The sequence below is a fragment of the Rhynchophorus ferrugineus genome, unplaced genomic scaffold (genome assembly GCF_030347505.1).
Source record: "Rhynchophorus ferrugineus isolate W39M unplaced genomic scaffold, kcgeb_rfMv2 rfM3, whole genome shotgun sequence".
Taxonomy (NCBI): domain Eukaryota; kingdom Metazoa; phylum Arthropoda; class Insecta; order Coleoptera; family Curculionidae; genus Rhynchophorus; species Rhynchophorus ferrugineus.
Window position 1 is genome coordinate 26,526,426 of NW_027472582.1, and position 19,751 is coordinate 26,546,176.

At 31.1% G+C, this 19,751-nt stretch overlaps 2 protein-coding genes across 3 annotated transcripts in view; one reads left to right on the top strand and one right to left on the bottom strand.

Annotated features, from left to right (window-relative positions):
* Positions 1 to 19,751, bottom strand: part of Nlg3 (Neuroligin 3) — a 781,379-nt gene that overhangs the window by 659,260 nt on the left and 102,368 nt on the right. The gene's annotated exons all lie outside the window — the stretch shown is intronic.
* Positions 4,187 to 7,778, top strand: LOC143192942 (uncharacterized). Of its 2 annotated transcripts, none has more exons than XM_076398794.1 (2): positions 4,187 to 4,661; positions 4,764 to 7,778. In XM_076398794.1, the coding sequence occupies exon 2, from the start codon at positions 5,774 to 5,776 to the stop codon at positions 6,704 to 6,706; it is 933 nt and encodes a 310-aa protein (XP_076254909.1). In that variant the 5' UTR covers positions 4,187 to 4,661; positions 4,764 to 5,773; the 3' UTR covers positions 6,707 to 7,778. The 2 variants fall into 2 exon arrangements, with proteins under 2 accessions (XP_076254909.1, XP_076254910.1); XM_076398795.1 differs by having other exon boundaries at positions 4,196 to 4,661; positions 4,764 to 6,605.

Sequence of the window (19,751 nt, forward strand, 5' to 3'; positions counted from 1 at the left end):
ATTATTTGATGGTGATTTTTTGGCTTCTGTCCAAACTTCAGTAGACCAGGTTAATTAGTAGTTGAGTTCGTTTTGGGTGTCCCTATACATTGATCTGCAATGCTTGTGTCAGGGGTCCAGGGACCAGCGTGTCATTCAAGAATGGATAATTAATTCATGCTATTCTCGTAATATGCAATCATGCTAAAGTATTTTGAGTACTTTTGGTGACCTTGCTGCTTGAATTATATTTTGCCAGAACTCGATTTTTGTTATACTGCTATGCTATGCTTCTATTAATTACAGAAGGATTTCCAACCTAATTTTGCGATATATGACGTATGTGCTTCTTCAGGTATACATTCTTAAAGTGAAAGTCATTCTTACCTTCAAGATATACTTCCATCAATTCAATTAGTACAAAAAATACTACCGAGAGGTCCTGATCAACGAGTGGAGTACAGAAATGAAATCCTAAAGCTATCTGGTGAAACTGAGGATTTTTCGTCTAAATTGATAATGAGCGATGAAGCCCATACCCTTCTCAATGTTTACGTCAATAAACAGAACAGTCGGTTTTGGGGAACACAGAATCCTCAATTAATTCTTGAAACATCATTGCACCCACTAAAAACAATTGTATAGTGTGGTATTCATACTGGAAACATTATTGGTACCAATTTTCTTCCAAATGGCTAAGTTGTTGCAGTTACTGTTACTGCTGAATGTTGCCAAGACATGATTCAAAATTTTTCTTGCCTGAATCCATTTCAGGCAAAAATGCAAGAACTAGAGGACATATGGTTTCATCAATATGAGGCACAGCACACACAGCTCATTCAATAATTCAATTATTGAATAACGTTTTTCCACGAAAACTAATTTCGCGAAGTGGCGATTTAGCATGGCCAGCTGGATCTCCGAATTTAACATCCCCAAACTTTTCCTATGGGGTTTTTCAAATAAAAAGTTTATGAATAAGAGCCCAACGATTCAACATCTTAAAAACAATATTCATCACGAAATTGAAGAAATTCAGCTACAGATGTTGCAGGATTTCATGAAAAATGTCTTTAAAATACCCGAAAGTTGCGTAGCGAATAGCGGTAAAAGACCAAGTAAACTTTTTGTGAAACCAAACTTACCTATCTTTTCTTTGAGCTAAGTAATAGGCAATCAAAATGGTAGCGGGGCTTTTGCCCAACGTTGTATGTATTTATTTTTAAATAAATATATGTATATATTTTAAATATAGTTATTTTCATGTTTCTATTGAATTTTATTTTAGAAATTAAATTGTCTTTTGTTTAAATTTAATTGGTTAATGAAACATAATATCAGGGCTGGTACGTGCAGGACCTGCGTGGTAAATTTTACCAAAGAACCAATCAAATGTCTTCACAGTCAAATGTTTTTACAGGGCTCTATAATGGAGATATAAACTGACCAATCAAATTACTTGAACGGGCGATTACAACGCCACCTAGATATCGGACGAAACGAAATTTTTCTCCAGAAACCCCTATTGAATTTTCTTTCTATTACTCCATGTACAATCATTAATATTTTAAGGTTATGTCATTATATCATAATGATGCCATTTATTCATATAATACCTGTAGAAAAGCAAGAATTTTTACTATAATTTTGATAATCCTGGTACGCACAAAGTCTATAGATTAAAACGATTAAAACACCGAATAATCATTAATATGATGGAATTTCTGATCCCTATTATATGGTCTAACAAAAGGGCGAATAGTAAAATATGATTACTGGATAATTTATCATCGGACGGTAGACGTAAACAGATTTTCCCCAATTTGCGTTCCTTCAGACTAACAATTTCGCCTCTCTAAAAACTTTTCATCGTATGTCGACAATAAAACATACCCATTCCTCGCGCTTCAGTATCCTCGTTAACCTCGTTGCGTGCGGGGATCGACGTCGATTCCCTTGGGAATCGTTCATAACATAGCGGCCGCAGATACAGGGGCTTTAGGGAGTTCGGGCCGTAAATAAGGCGTTGGGTCGCCTATACATCAGTTTCGCGTCTGTCTAAAGCCGATACACGCCATCTATCAGTGCCGTTTGCACTGACTCCCTGTAGATTTACTAGCGCAATCGTACTGTATTTTAAATTCGCACCACGTGTTGGTAACACCAAGTTTATTTTTAACTTAACAAGTTTAGAATAAGAACAAGAACATTTTTTTTATTTTATAACATACTGCTCAGGGCAAAAATAACTCTTGATGGTTTATTATTATGGTTTATTATTGCATCAAATAATATGTCTTAATTTCCAATGCTTGTTAGTACATTACAGTCTGTGCAAAATAGCAGTGAACTCACATAATTAATATATTGCCAATATATCATAATATATTGCCAATATATCACAATATATTGCCTATTCCAGTTTGTAAATTCGTTTTAATATCAAACAATATGTTCCTTATCGTTTTATCCTATTTAAAGTCAGATGCAATGCTGTTTGGTGCGTTCAAAAATGTAAACGCATCAACCCATAAAATTTGTCTAGTTGCCAGAGGTCTGCAATATTCTTCAAAACATTAGAGACATGAAACATAAGAGATTGTAAACCAGCAAAAGCTCTTTTGGCGCTTTGTTTGTTTTCACAGATTTCAAATCGCAGCTTAATATTTGTAACTCCTCTGATTTAAAATGCTGAAGACAATAATTACTCAGTCAAACAATAACTGCAAACAGAAGCGAGGTACTGAAGAAGGACCCCCTTCTTACCTGTAAAATGTATTGAGGAGGTAAGTATTGATACTAGTAAATATTAATTTGCTGCGATTTTTATTGGAAATCTTATATATAAAAATGAATCGCAAAATATGTTCCTAAGCGCATAACTCAACAACGCCTGGACCAATTTGGCCAAATCTTTTTTTAAAATGTTCGTTGAAGTTCAGGGATGGTTTTTACGGCGAGAAAAATTAGAATTATTGCTGGAAAAACCCTAAAAATAGCCCTTTTTTTTGAATTTGTTTCGTGTATCAGTTGACAATTCATCTGTCATCTGTCAAAAGTCATCTGTAACAGACAACTTTTTTTTTTTAAATTTGATATGACTTGAACTCAAATCCTTTTAATCCGTACGAATTGTTTTATTTATTTAAAATTTTTTATTTGTTTAAAATTTAATTCAAATTTTAAATAAATAAAACAATTCGTACGGCTTAAAAGGATTTGAGTTCAAGTCATATCAAATTTAAAAAAAAAAGTTGTCTGTTACAGATGACTTTTGACAGATGACAGATGAATTGTCAAGTGATACACGAAACAAATTCGTATATCGTGTTTTGTGTAGAGTGTTTAGTTAGTTAGTGTTTGTTTAGTTCGTGATTAGTGAAAAAATAATTTATATTTGATATGCCTCCTATAAGACGAAGCAATTTAGGTAGAAGAACCAGAAATGCTATAAACCAAGCTAATTACCGATCTAATCGTACTGCACAAGAACGTGACGACGGAAATGAACGTGAAAGAATTCGGATATCACAAACGCGTGAAGCGCGAGCGCGACATTCAACTAATAATCGCGCAAGTTTGAATCCAGCTGCTTTCAGTTACGATGTGTCAATTGACTACAGTAACTACCAATGTATTGTTATTGGTTCTATGAACTTGGTTTGCTCACACTGTAAGGCATTAAAATACAAAAACGAAGCCAATGGATTGTGTTGCGCAAATGGTAAAGTGAAATTGATACAATTGGATCCACCACCAGAACCATTGTACTCATTGGTTTCAGGAATAGGAACAGATTCTATACACTTTTTGACACATATTCAACAATATAACAATTGCTTTCAAATGACTTCATTTGGGGCAACAAATGCAGTTCGGGAAAATTTTATGCCAACTTTCAAGGTATGTATTATAGCAGTTACTCATAATTATTTTAGCGAACAAAATTTTCTGTCACCAAAGTTAAGATGTGTTACTAATCTTCAATTTCTTAATCATTACGAAATATATCACTTAGTCATCATATTATATGGTGATTCAGTTTCAGTGACACTTTTATTATATTTTATATTTGATAGATATTAGTTAAAACTAAATATATACTTTTTAAGATCAAATATTATTTAAGTTTGATCATTGACAATCCATTAATTTATACCACACCATAATATTTTTTTTATTTACAGATACAAGGGCAAATATATCACAGAGCAGGTTCACTTTTACCAGTGTCAGATAGCGACAACAAATTCCTGCAAATTTATTTTATGGGCAATTCACCACAAGAAATTGATCTGCGTTGTGCACATAACAATTTAGTAAAAAGGTCTATTGTAGAACAATTACAAACTTTATTTCATCAACACAATCAATTGATTATATTGTTTAAAACTGCCCTGGATCTGATGCCATCCGATAATCACAAAATTGTAATCAGAGCTGATAAAACACCTGCAGGTCAACATACAAGACGTTTTAATGCACCAACTATTGATGAAGTTGCTATCGTTGTAGTTGGAGAAAACTTGGAATCCCGTGATATTTTTTACATCGTCGGAATTTTCAATTACAACCTATAAAGGAAACACACCGCTCATATGATGCACTGCAATATTCCATTATATTTTGGCAAAGTGAAGATGGCTACGATTTATCAATAAAAATGATAAATCCCATTACAGGTAACTAAAATATTAGTTTAGCTATGGCGATAATATCTCAGTCACTATATTATGTATTTTAATTTTATATTTGAATGTTATTAAAACAAAATCTGTTTACAGGTTCTGAAACCAACAAAAAAGTCAGTTCAATGAACTATTATTCATACCGCCTAATGATTCGGGAAAATGCAGATAATCACATATTGAAATGTCGGCGATTATATCACAAATATGTTGATGACATGTATGTTAAAATTGAAACGGAGAGATTAACATTCATCAGGTTGAATCAAACCAAACTCCGATCTGAAGAGTATATTCACCTTCGAGATGCGATTAATACTGATGGAAATGCACAGAATGTCGGTCGGATGACTATTCTTCCAGCAACATACATCGGAAGCCCTCGGCATATGCACGAATATGCTCAAGATGCCATGTCGTATGTTCGTCATTATGGTACAGCAGATTTGTTCATCACATTTACATGCAATCCGCAATGGATACAAATTAAGCAGGAGTTATTACCTGGGAAATCATCCATTGATCGTCATGATATTACAGCCAGAGTCTTTAGACAAAAGTTGAAATCTTTAATGAATTTCATCGTAAAACATAATGTGTTTGGTGAGACACGCTGCTGGATGTATTCTGTGGAGTGGCAGAAACGAGGATTGCCACATGCACACATTTTGGTTTGGTTGGTTGAAAAGATAAGGCCAAATGAAGTTGATGCAGTGATATCAGCTGAAATCCCTAATGTACAAGTAGATCCTGGATTGCATGAGGTAGTTATCAAAAACATGATACATGGTCCCTGTGGAACTCTTAATCAAAATTCACCGTGTATGATGGATGGTAAATGTTCAAAACGATATCCACGGACATTAATATCGGAAACAATTACTGGTAATGACGGTTATCCATTGTATCGTCGCAGATCGACAGCAGACAATGGAAAATCAACAATTGTCAAATTAAATTAACAAGATACTGAAATAGATAATCGTTGGATTGTTCCATATTCACCCATTTTATCAAAGACATTCAAAGCACACATCAACGTTGAATCTTGCCATTCAGTGAAATCGATTAAATACATTTGCAAATATGTAACCAAAGGGAGTGATATGGCTGTGATTGGAATTGGTGCAGAGAATTCTAATGATGAAGTTACCCAATACCAAATGGGCCGCTATGTCAGTAGTAATGAAGCAGTTTGGCGAATATTTTCTTTTCCTATTCATGAGAGACACCCTTCTGTTGTTCACTTAGCTGTGCATTTAGAAAATGGACAAAGAGTGTATTTTACAGCACAGAACGCAGTACAAAGAGCTGCTCAGCCACCATCTACTACATTAACCAGTTTTTTTAAGACATGCCAAAACGATGATTTCGCACAAACATTGCTATATTCTGAAATGCCAAAATATTATACCTGGAATCAATCCTCAAGGAGATTTATACGACGGAAACAAGGAAAACCAGTTCCAGGATATACAGATGTATATTCCACCGATGCGATTGGCCGGATTTATTCAGTACATCCAAGCAATGATGAATGTTTTTATTTACGACTGCTATTAGTCAATGTACGTGGCCCAACATCATTCCAACAGTTACGAACTGTTGATGGTGAATTGTGTGGATCCTACAGAGAAACCTGTCAACGTTTGCAATTGCTTGAAAATGACGCTCATTGGGATCAAACTCTCAATGATGCTGTAATATCATCACACACTCATCAAATACGAACATTGTTTTCTATAATCATATCTACATGCTTCCCATCAAACCCAATTGATTTGTGGATGAAGTACAAATATTATATGTGTGATGATATTTTGTATCAAATACGGAATAGAATGGGAAATCCAAATATACAAATCAGTGAAGAAATTTACAATGAAGCATTGATTTCAATTGAGGACATGTGCTTGATAATGTCAAACAAACTATTAATTCAATTAGGCCTGACCGCGCCCAATCGTCCAATGCATGACGCTTTTAACCAAGAGTTGCATCGAGAAAGACTGTATGATCTCAACGCTTTGAAAGAATAAATTCAAACAAATCTTCCACTGTTAAATGAACAACAGAAGTATGTATTTGAAACTCTTATGAAAGTAACAAATGATGAAACTGGAGGGATTTATTTCTTAGATGCACCTGGTGGTACAGGAAAAACTTTTTTTATTTCATTAATATTAGCAACAATTCGCTCACAAAATAAAATTGCACTTGCACTCGCTTCGTCGGGAATCGCAGCAACTTTGCTTGAAGGTGGTCGAACAGCCCATTCAGCACTAAAATTGCCATTAAATATGCAAAGCAATGAAACTCCAACCTGCAACGTTTCGAAGAACTCTGCAATGGCAAAGGTTTTGCAGCAATGTAAATTGATTGTTTGGGATGAATGCACGATGGCACATAAAAAATCTTTGGAGGCTTTAGACAGAACCTTAAAAGATCTACGTAGCAATAATAACCGATTTGGTGGTGCAATGATTTTATTAGCAGGAGATTTTCGTCAAACATTGCCAGTGATTCCACGATCAACGCCAGCTGATGAACTCAATGCATGTCTAAAGTCCTCCAATTTGTGGAAACATGTTAAAGTACTTCATTTAAGCAAGAATATGCGTGTCGAGTTGCAAAATGACCAATCTGGAAACATATTCTCTAAACAACTCATTGACATTGGTAATGGCAAATTTCCTATAGACATGTTGACGGCTTGCTTTTGCTATGACTATAAACAAGTCCCAGGGGCAATCATTAAGTGTTTGTGGTATTAATCTAGAAAACCCATGTTTCTCACATGGTCAATTGTATGTTGCCTGTTCCCGTGTTGGAAAACCATCAGATTTGTTTATCTATGCGCCAGGTAATCAAACAAAAAACATCGTATACCACAAAGCAATATAATGATAATAATAATAATAATTATGATTCACATGATTAACAATAAAGCGATTACTTACTTTTCAATCCTTATATATGTTTTATTTAATTATTTTTTATTCACAACGCCCTATCACCAGGGTGATGGTTCTGTTCAGGAGAATTTTTTAAAATACGTAGGCACAAAAACTGCCACATTACAAATCTTTTTGACAGGACGAAGTCTGTCGGGTCAGCTAGTATTTACATAAATCTATCAAAAAATTAAAAACAATATAATACATTAATCACCGAAAAGAAATAGGCTACATATGTTAGTTCTATATGATGATGATAGTTCTAATCGACATTAAATTTATAAACATAATTTAATACAATTATTTTAAAGATATTGGTTAGTCTAAAAAGTATCCATAGAAAACTTGGGTATATGCAGCTTTTTGATGGACTTAAGTCATCATACACTGTGAGAAAACATAGGATTTAGATAGCATGAAGATAATCAAGAGCCTCAACAACCCTATTCAACCTCAAAGAGGTCTAACGGAACTTCCAGATATTGCCTTTAAATTAATTACAAAATTTTGAAAAGAATTTAACTAAATGAACGAAAATTTCTTATTTCAATTTGTGTATAACATAGATATACCAAAATGGACCATTATGCTATCCTTGGCAAGACGCTAATAAAAAGGGTGTAAAGACAATAAAAGTTGATGGAAACATGTGAAAGTTAGAGCATGTGTGGTTATGTTAGTCACAATATTGTTTTATTGTTTACATTGTAGATATATTATTTATTTGTCAAAGAGCAACAACTACGAGCAAATGAACCATAAGTTTTGCTTTGTTTGAAAATTAACTGTTAAGGAACTAGGAGAAGCCACCAGTTGTTGTCATGGACAATAGACCATAGCACACTAGTAGTTGTTACAATTTTAATCTACATGCTTTCCTTCAAGAAATCCTTCAAGTTTCGATTCAAATTAAATGCCTTTTTACTTACAAAAATCCTATATACTGGCGATAGACCAAATAATACGAAAATCCCGTAAAATAGCACATCTTGTTATGAATAATAAATGCAGGTTTAATAATAAATATTTTGTTTAATGTAAAAGTAAAATGCATGATAAGTTGATACCCATAATAAAATACGTTTAAGTTGAACTTACAAAACTGTTGTAATACATTGGTTTCAAAATAAACTAAGTTGTTCCATTCGTAATCAGTAATAATTGAAATCACATTATATTTGACACAAATTGTTAGACCATTAGCTTTACGTACAAAATATATTGATTTCTAAACTCTTATTTTATTTGTGTCAGACCGGCAACATACTGAGTGATGTATTATTATCCAGTTTTTCCATTTAATAAAATACTATAACTTTAATTACGTCTCTACAACTTCCACATAAGTTTAAAATAAAATATGTTCATAATATTCAAGTGCAACATATCCATAAGCATGCTCAAGCGGAAAATGGTATATGGTAGTTTATTAAAGTAGCTATTTAAAAAATATATATTGAAAAATTATATTTTTTAAACAAATTTAATTGTTAATAAACAAGTTTAAAATTATATTTTAAAAACAATATTCTTGTCTTGAATGAACACTTAACATTTCTCTGTTGTTCCAGTATCCCATTAAAATGCTGTCAGAAATGATTATGTGGAGATATGAAGAACCTGTTAATATATTAGTTCGTAATACATTATATTATAAGTTGTTTTTATGTTTGTTAGTTTTATTTGGCGCTCAATGTACTTAGATCATTAAATGTCTTATTGTTCCTAAACATTTAATTACAAAAGCTTTCATGCTTTTTGCTAAACTACAGGTTATACAAAGACAGAGCAGAGCAAAATGCCAAGCACCTAAAAGTGTATTATTAGCACTAAGAAGAAAAAGTCTGTATTTTATTGTACGTAAAATTTATTTTACATTTAATTAACTATTTTTTGTTTTGATTCACTATATTTTTTTAATAAAGTGTACAAAGAACCAGACAATAGTGCAGAGTTGACAAGTAAAAGTAGACATAAGAAATAGATAGAACAATTTTGAAAAATAAAAAAATTCTGTCATGGCAATTATATTTGTTAAATTTGTAGAGAAATTGAGTTATGAATTAACTATGTTATATTAACTAATTTTTTTATTAATGTATATAATTAAATACGTTTTTAAAGAGCACTTTTCTTATATGGAAATTAAAGTCGAATATGGGAACACGTGGCAGTATAAACAGCAGGGTTTTTGCTGAGTACACTCTATTGATACATTCTAAATTGTCGATTTTTATCCATCAATTGAATGGATTTATAAAGAACCAGTTACGTCTTAATCAATTTTGTAACAAGATTTTGTGTACAAATAATAAAAAACATTGTTACATTAGGAAACAGCAACAGCTTCATCGGTTATAAACTAAAATATTAATAATTTGATAGTTAATGAGTATATCAATAATGGAATACGAAATTTCTCCTATTGCAGCTTTGTACTATTTGGTACTTTTTGAATTTAATTAGTATTATTTAATAAATATGATGCTTAATAAATTATGACATGAACATCGTTGTTATATTATCGAGTTACTGAAAAAAATTAATATAAATATTTTGAGATTTATAAATTTTGTAACGTGTGAGATGTATATATATATGTATATACATATATATATATATATATATATATATATATATATATATATTTATATTTATATATTTATATTTATATATTTATATTTATATATATATATATATATACATAATATACTAACTGTGCTCAAGGAATAAAACCATTCATGTTTCTATCACAAATGTATCACAATGTATTATTAAAATAATATTGTGACTAACATAACCTCAAATCACATGCCTTAACTTTTACATGTTTCCATCAACTTTTATGGTCTTTACAACCTTTTTATTAGCGTCTTGCCAAGGATAGCCTAATGTTCCATTTTGATATATCTATGTTACACACAAATTTAAATAAAAAATTTTCGTTGATTTGATTACATTCTTTCAAAATTTTGTAATTTTAAAGGCAATATCTGGAAGTTCCGTTAGACCTCTTTCAGGACTACGTTCATACTATCTAAATCCTATGTTTTCTTACAGGGTAAGATCACCTAAGTCCATCAAAATGCTGCATATACCTAAGTTTTCTATGGATACTCTTAGACCAACCCTTATCTTTAAAATCATCAACAATCATAGAACTATCATCAATGTATGTAGCCTGTTTCTTTTCGGTGTGAAATTATTATATTATTTTTATTTTTTTTATAGATTTATGTAAATATTTCCAATAAAAATCGCAGCAAATTTATATTTACTGGTATCAATACGTACCTCTCCAATGCATTTCACAGGTAAGAAGGGACCCCTTCTTCAGTGCGTCGCTTCTGTTTGCAGTTATTGTTTGTGACTGATTAATTATTGGCTTCAGCATTTTAAATCAGAGTAACTACAAATATTAAGCTGCGATTTGAAATCTATGAAAACAAACACAGCGCCAAAAGAGCTTTCGCTGGTTTATAATCTCTTATGTTTCATGTCTCTAACGCTTTGAAGAATATTGCAGACCTCTGACAACTAGACAAATTTTATAGGTTGATGTGTTTACATTTTTGAACCCACCAAACAGCATTGCGTCTCACTTTAAATAGGATAAAACGATAAGAAACATATTGTCTGATATTTAAACGAATTGACAAACTGGAATAGGCAATATATTGTGATATATAGGCAATATATTGATGATGTGAGTCCACTGCTATTTTTGACAGACTGTAATAAAAATAATTTAATACTAACAAGCATTGGAAATCAAAGCATATTATTTGAAGCAAGTGATATGCAAAATTATTGCTGAATGACAAACCATAATGGCATAATAATAGTTATTTTTACTCTGTGTAGTATATTAAAAACGAAATACGAAATTTCACCAATTGCAGCTTTTTGATGCTTTTGGAATTTAATTAGTATTATTTAATAAATATGAACTATCATATCAGTTCGAAAGAATAAATGAGGCATTATTTTTAACTGCATTAGAGTCTCTAACAAATGTGCTATATTTTATTTCCGAATCTGCTGTAGTTCGAACCTCAATAAAAATAAAATAAAAGGATTTTTAGAACCTAACGGCGGCGTAAAAGAAGGGCGTGTTAGTGTGTCGCTTTGTTTTGATCATTGATGTGAAAATCTATTGCGAATTTCTTTTTACTTCGGTTCGATATGTCTCCATGAGGAATGTGTGGGAAACTTCGTAAAAATAAAAGCGAAAAGGACAGGAAATCAACGTAACATCAAATGACAATGGAGGGAATAAAAAAAGTCAATAAGGTACGTCCTGCTTCACATTTCAGTTAATAAATCTTAATGTAGAGTAATTTGAATTACCTTCAACTCTATTATATTGTTTATAATTTATCTGATATTTACATATATAGAGAAAGATTGTTAGCAAATTTTTCAGTATAACAGTGTAAATGTTACAGTATAGAGTCTTCTTTCTACCAACTAGGACCTACTTGATCAAATTGTGCTAGTTATTAGACATACGCGTATTTCGGGTACTCGTATTTGTCCGGATGTTCTTCACTGTTCAGAAGTGTACTGACTAACAAATAACCAATTTCCATTTTAGAGAGGAAATTTAATTTGATGATGATCATTTTGATGATTGGAATGATTGGCTATTATACTCTTACCTATTATTTGATATTTTTGTAATCATATTATTAATGAAATTATATAATACGCTCATGTCAGGTGAGATTTATAGGCAGTATTCGAGTATTTAGATGTTATTGTTTCAGAAGAAGTATTATTCCTTCTTGCTTCATTGAAATTTTTAAAGCATATTCTGACAAATATATATCGATATTAACTTTGAAGAAATAGAATTACCAGATTTTAACATGGAAAGAGTCTCTGAGAAGGAACTGAAGACAAGAATATGCGGCATAATTAGGTGTCATTAAAGGAACTCAGCTACTATCAATTATGTAAGTGATTAATTTTTTTTAAACAGCTGACTAGTTGCGATACAATAAGAATATTTGTTAACCGATGCCATTCAGACTTCTATTTTGAAATACAAATAATTTAATAACAATAAATAACTGTAATATTTATATCGGTAACATTTAAATGAATGTCTAATTACACGAGCGTCAAGTAATTGAGACCGTTTATAGAAAAAAAGAAAGTGGAACCTATCATCGAAGTTATTAGTTATTTTGAAATATTTTCATTGTAGTAAAAGAACCGACTGAAATTAAAGATATATTATAATTTGTATATTTTTGTGTAATAAGAAATCTACAACTAGTACTGGTGGGGAAATTGATAATTACAGATAAAGTGATTTATAACGCCCATCACGAAATACTAAAACATTTTAGGTAATAAATTTACTCGATATTAAAAAGTCAGTTAAAACATATTTAAAATAAATTTTCCGGCTTTGTCAAATATCAAATATCACTGTATTTTAAAATATATCTAACCATTAATTTAATTTTTCTCATTGCAGAGGCTCTCAGTATTTTATTATTATATATAATCGTTCCTAGGTACAGTAATTTTTACTAAAATAAGTAATAACAAAAATTTGAATTAATTCATAGCGTTAAAAATGACGTAGGGTTATACAGCATTACGTTGTTATTTCCAAGAACTTATTCCGCACAATATAGCTACTATTGAGGGACTATTAGGGTACATTTTATTTCATTAAAGTTATTATTGCCGACACTTTTACATCACTATTATAATGTTAACGCTCCGAAATAATCATGTTTCAGTAAAAGCGTATGGTAAACAAGCTCTAATAGATAAACTGATTGAGATGGTTAGTAGCAATATCTTTTCCATGCACAATTTAATGAAAAACTCTACAAATTCTCCACAAGTATTTGTATCAAGCACAAGAAATACCTAAACTATTGAAATTTATGCCATCAACAATAAGTAATAATCATACACAAATTCTTATAAAATGTCATAAGTTATAATTTATGCGGTGTATGCAGTGTGCTATATGGCTAATTGTATATAATCGATTCATCAATTAAATGCATTTTTAATAAGGTTTATTTTTGAAAATATGGTATGTTGCCAACATTAAAATAAATATGTATTCTTCTATCTGTTTTAGTTATTTAGTTAAGCCAAAGCAATGTTTATCTAATAAGATATTTCGATAGAAACAATAAATATTTTCAAAGTTTATATTTAATAACTATTTCCAGATACTTAAATGAATCACTTCTCTTGTACTATACTCACTTTTTGAATTTGGATTTTTTTAGTGTGATTTGATATCATATTGGCCTAAACCATTAGAAAATCATCACTTTTTTGTTTTTATATATTATTTTCATACTTTTTATTATTCAGTTAATTTTTCTAAGATAGAAAATTGAAATAGTTAATATTGAAGTAAACTAGCAAATAAAAGAACTCACTAAATGCACTTCTCTCAATAAAATATCTCGATGTTTGAAAAATATTTCATCATTTTTTATCTTCCCCCTTTCTACCTAAAGTCGTGACAGTTTCCTCAGCAAACTGAACGACGATTCACAGGAAAGTGATAAGATAAATGCGATAAAAACGGCACGAAATGAAACAATAAGGTTTATCCTTTTGTGCTTTTTATTCAATCACCCACAAAATAGGGGTTAAGTTAAAGTCGGAAGTAAAGTAAAGGTTCCGTTTAAATTTATTTCAGAAATATATAATATTATAAAGGTTTTTCTTATACCTAAAATAAAGACCTTCTAAAGGTCAAATTGGAGTCTGATACTTTTTCGTATAATTCAAAAAGATTTCCTAAAGTCATATTTACTCAAAAGTTTCCAATTTGTTTAGAACATATGATACTATATGATTTTGTAAATGCTTGTTAAGATATTTTAAAAATTTTATTGTATCGATTTAACACGTCAATTGAAAAGTTCCCTGGCTGACACATAGATGACGCTACTAGAATTAAATCCATATGTTTTTTATTTTGCGCTAACCCTCAAAAGATGTGTGTATATATTTGACAGCTGTCGGACTATTAGTTTCAGAATTATAGCATTTTGAGTGAAACAACTTTTGTTATTGGAAAAAGATGGATAAAAAAGAATTTCGCGTGTTAATAAAATATTGCTTTTTAAAGGGAAAACGCACAGTTGAAGCGAAAACTTGGCTTGATGCTTGATGCCGAGTTTCCGGACACTGCCCCAGGAAAATCAACCATTAAGGATTGGTATACTAAATTTAGACATGGTGAAATGAGCACAGAAGGCGGTGAACGCAGTGGACGCCCAAAAGAGGCTGTTACCGACGAAACATCCACAAAATTATTTTGAATGCCCGTAAATTGAAATTGAATGAAATAGCAGACACTCTAAAGATATCAACTGAACATGTAACATATATATTTTTTTTTAAAATAAAGTAACGTATTTATGATTCATTATTAATGAATAATTTAACCCTATATATTAGTTTTAAATATTTTTTGTTAATTAGAAGCTTTATTGTGAAAAATCAGTACAACGTATTTCATTCAAAGTCCACTGACCATCTACAGCCACTAATTCGACCATTTTTGAGACATTCTACGGATTCCACCTCGAAGGAACGATGTAACTTTTGATGCTATCCAATAATTGATCAATTTTTTTGGTGTCTTGATCGGAAGTAAGGCCTTGCTTAGAGGGGCCACGACTCATATATTAGAACAAGTATATTCTTTGTCTTCGGTGTTAAAAAGCACCGCTTTAAAACGTCTAAACCAGTATTTACATGTTGAAATCAATAAAGCCTTATTCTTGAAACTGAAAGAATACTTGTTCTTTCTTCGACAAAATGACATACACTGTAAAATGAAGCCTGTTATGGCTCCAGCATAAAATTTGTTACAAATGTACTTAGAGCACGTACAGTAGCATCATGTGTTATTAATCTTTTAAAATTAATTTTTTAAGCCTATAGTTTTATTCGAATAAGTTCGTGCCTAAGTAGATAAGGTAAATATTTACCATGACAAAAGAACTAAATAATTATTCAGCTAAACAAAGATGTAAGCTAGAAACACTAAAATTGAGTCGACATGTTGGGCTCTGCATTTTTATTCCATGCAAGTATAATTTACGATTTCTTAGTTCTTCATTTTTTGCCGAACTTTTCAAATTTTTACTATATAAAGATATTTGATATATTATGAATATATTTGCCAACTAATGGCTTCGGTTCGAATAAAATATTCATAACGATAGTCATTTAATAGTAAGTTAAGAGATTGAAAATGTAAAAAGATAATGAAAAAGCAAACTAGTATTTTTAGAACATACCATACCATTATTATTTCAGAACTGCACTGGAAAATTACCCATAAAATATATAAACTAAAAGATTCAGAAACAACATATAAATTAATATTATAATAAACAACATATAGTAAATTCATGATGACAAAGGTGATGATTTTAAGATGATAGGTGGAGAACGTTCGGGTCTGTATAGAATATATCAATATAAAGAATCGAAGGCCATACTAGATGAGGATTAATGTTTTATAAGAATGAGACCTGCCAAATCATGAAATATTCATTTTCAAATATTTTGAAGCCATGGGAATAATTGGCTCCTCATTCTTATAACAAGAATAAGTCAATTAGTTGTCATATAGATTTAAGCCAATTTCCAAGATATAATTCTGCTTCGGTGTCAACGTGAATGTCCCTCCTTGATTAACTCTACAATTTTTATGCTTAGGAAGCTAGAAGACACTGCTAGAAGAATATTTTTAGAAGTACATATGTTTAAGCAGTAGATTTCTTCAAATCGAGAAATCATAGTAATGAATATCAAATACTCAATTTTTAGCTGCTAAGGTTAGCATATATATACACTGGTGATTTCAAAAACACTAAATGGAAAACTGTTACGTTAAATTAATGCACTAGGATAATAAAATTAGTTAAATTATACCAGAAATAAAAGTATAAAAATTGAACTGGTATTTGTCAAGGCAAATAACATGAATATTCTGCCTACAATTGATTCGTCGATAATGACTGTACTGTATGACCCTAACTGAAATAATAATTTAAAAAAGATACTACAACAAGAATTATAGCAATGAAGTAAGTGAATATTTCAGACACACTAACCATGAAATGTGGTACAATATTAAAGAATATCAAGTAAAAATATTATCGATATATCATTTGGCAAGAAAATTAATAAATGCAAGTAATAACTCTAAAGATTTCCCAATAATAACACATTCGCCACTTACGAACTGTGAGAATAATATTAATGATATAGACTTTTCGTAATCTAACCATGGCGGGATCTGATTTACGCTTGTTGAAGACTTTAATTAATATATATCATTGTGTTTTGTTAAAATATGGTCATTCAGTAGTGAGCAGCAGTGAATGTTCAGTGCGTTTATTTAGAAGCCTGTTTTCTTCTGTCTAGTTGGCATTCGACTTTTGTAGAAACATACCATATACTGAATTACAATCTTGTACGACTATACCAGTCACTTTATATTTAATATAATTTTCTAAACCGTAACTCAAAGGCCAGAAACAGTGTTATTTACGTCGATGTTATGTGTAATTAACACTTTAGCATTATCAAATATACTATAAAAACAAAAAACTTACATTAGAGTAACTTATTGCTGTAAATACATTATCGATATTCAAACTAAGCTGGCTGGTTCCTGTCTTGCAAGATCTTTCTACCTTGGAACGAAAATAGATGACTTATTTGGGTGTACATCTAAGAGACAATGTAGGACCTGTACCCACACAAACCGTCCAGAGCGACCGAAACAACCACGTCATGTACATATTTGGAGTGTTTTAACACTATTTCAAACGTTAATTTTCCTTTCAAATCATTTTTCTTACAGAAATGACATTTAATACTGGTAAAGCAAATAAGTAGAAATGTTACAAAGTAGCTTTTTAAACATAGTCATCTAGTCTACTTACGTTAATATTTCATATTTTCAACAATAGATATTGCTTATCAAAATAAATGGAAACCCCTAGTATCAACTAGACAATGAACTTTTCGTAACCAAATATGAACACTTAATGAAAAAATAGAAAAACTTATAATTACTAGAAAATTAAACAAAAACTCTAAAACTGAGAATTGCCCTGATCGTCAAAACAAACATGCGATGCCTCCACATTAGAGCCTCGGTATGTCTGCGAATTTTAAAGCAATAACAAAGCTTTCTCTAAATTAGTCCTGTGCCCGAAGATTACCGAAAGAAGAGAACGAGGGAAACGTGCTAATGAAATTGAATTGCCTAATTGTAAAGCTTCTTAAAGTTTACTAACACCGAATAAAAGTAAACTTCGTTAACAACGCTTGTTTTAACAGGATGGCAGGGAGGAGGGAATATTATAACATACCGCTTAAATATTAATTTGGGCCTACGAAATGCATGTTTAACCTTTCTGCTGTAGATTATGCTTTGTTAAGGATCTTAAGATATTCGGGTGGAAATGGGGTATTGTATCCAAAATGCATATAAAATGAATTGAAGGCACAAAGAGTAATTATCTTTAGGAAACTGTTGATGTGTATCCATTATAAAATTTTCATTTTCATAGTTACTGTTGTGTTAATGTTATAATTAATAAAATTTTGTAAATAGTAACAGTTATTAGGATGGTGGAATTGCAAATACTTGAAATAAACACAAATTTTTCTTACTAACTTTATAGATTTGTATTAAAATTGTTTTTCAAAATTATTATATTTTTAACACGTTCTGGAGAACAAATTTATTTTATTTGTTAATTAACACTTTGTGTTGTATATTAGTAAAGCATTTTTAATGATTGTTTAACTATTATTCTGTACTATTCTATTTTAAGTTTTTTATATCCTAACATATGATATGTTAATTTGGTTTCCTACAATGCACAGCTATGGGTGTTGAGCCAATAATTTTTTCCGTATGAGTTCTGTTGCCGATTTACTTATTTAATAAATATTTAGATCTAAATCATCATTATCATTATCAATACACATATGATTTCAAATATAGTTATAATATATAATACTTAATAGAGTCACTAATTCTCACCTCTGTTGATGCTGCAATCGTTCTATCCCCGGAGATTATTAGTTTCCCATTTTTCATATCACTCTCTATGATATTGGTTATTTTATTTTCTGACTGTGGCGGTTTCCATATTGCGACTGAAATATTTGAGGAATTCGTTCACTTACAATTCGGAAAAGATGTGTAGAAGATTGTAGTAGATATATCTTTATTTTTCCTCAACTATGCGCTGATTTCCTAATCTTGTGAAATTACTGAACCTTTAATATGGTGTAGGAAAGAAACATATAGTATTTGCCATAGATCAAGAAATTAAAAGCCTTTCTATTGATAACCTCTATAGTGAGTCATGATTACAGGACCGAATAAAACGTCTCTTTAATTAATTTTTTATATGTACAAATTACACGAGGTACATTAAATCGATTAATTTATAACCTCAGGAGATTTAGACCAAATCTCAACGAAACTTTGAGTTTAGTCATCAAATTAATGGCGCCGAAGGCAATATCCAACATTGAAAGTGTCTATAATGAAGTTAATATCGCTGTACATAGGGAATTTCAAGGATTGTTAGGTGTCTTAAGCATACTTTAAATTTAATATTAACCAAGATTTATATAATTATACCATGAAAGTCGGTCAATGTCGAGATCTATTTGCCAATCACTCAGAAAATGTTGCAAAGAAAAATACTTACCTATTATGTACCAGTTATACTAATATATAAGTTATATCTGTGGAAGCACCTACAGTTGATAGAGGCGACTACTGTATTTTTATATATTTTTTAAAGCCTCCTTTTACCAACTAGGGGTTTATTTGGGCTGGACCTACAGTTTAACGTGGGCTACGATTCTCGGCATTAAGCGTACCGGCTGGCGAGTGACTAACTTAGAAATCATCCCAGAAGACGTCCGGTCTTATTCAGCCTGGTTACTGGCATGACTGGGATCATTTTCATTGTCGGATTTTGCACTCTTGTCCACGGTAATTACAAACATAAATTTGCGACCATGCCCAAGCAGGATTCGAACCCGCGACTATCGCAACAGTAGTTGGACCGTCCTTTTC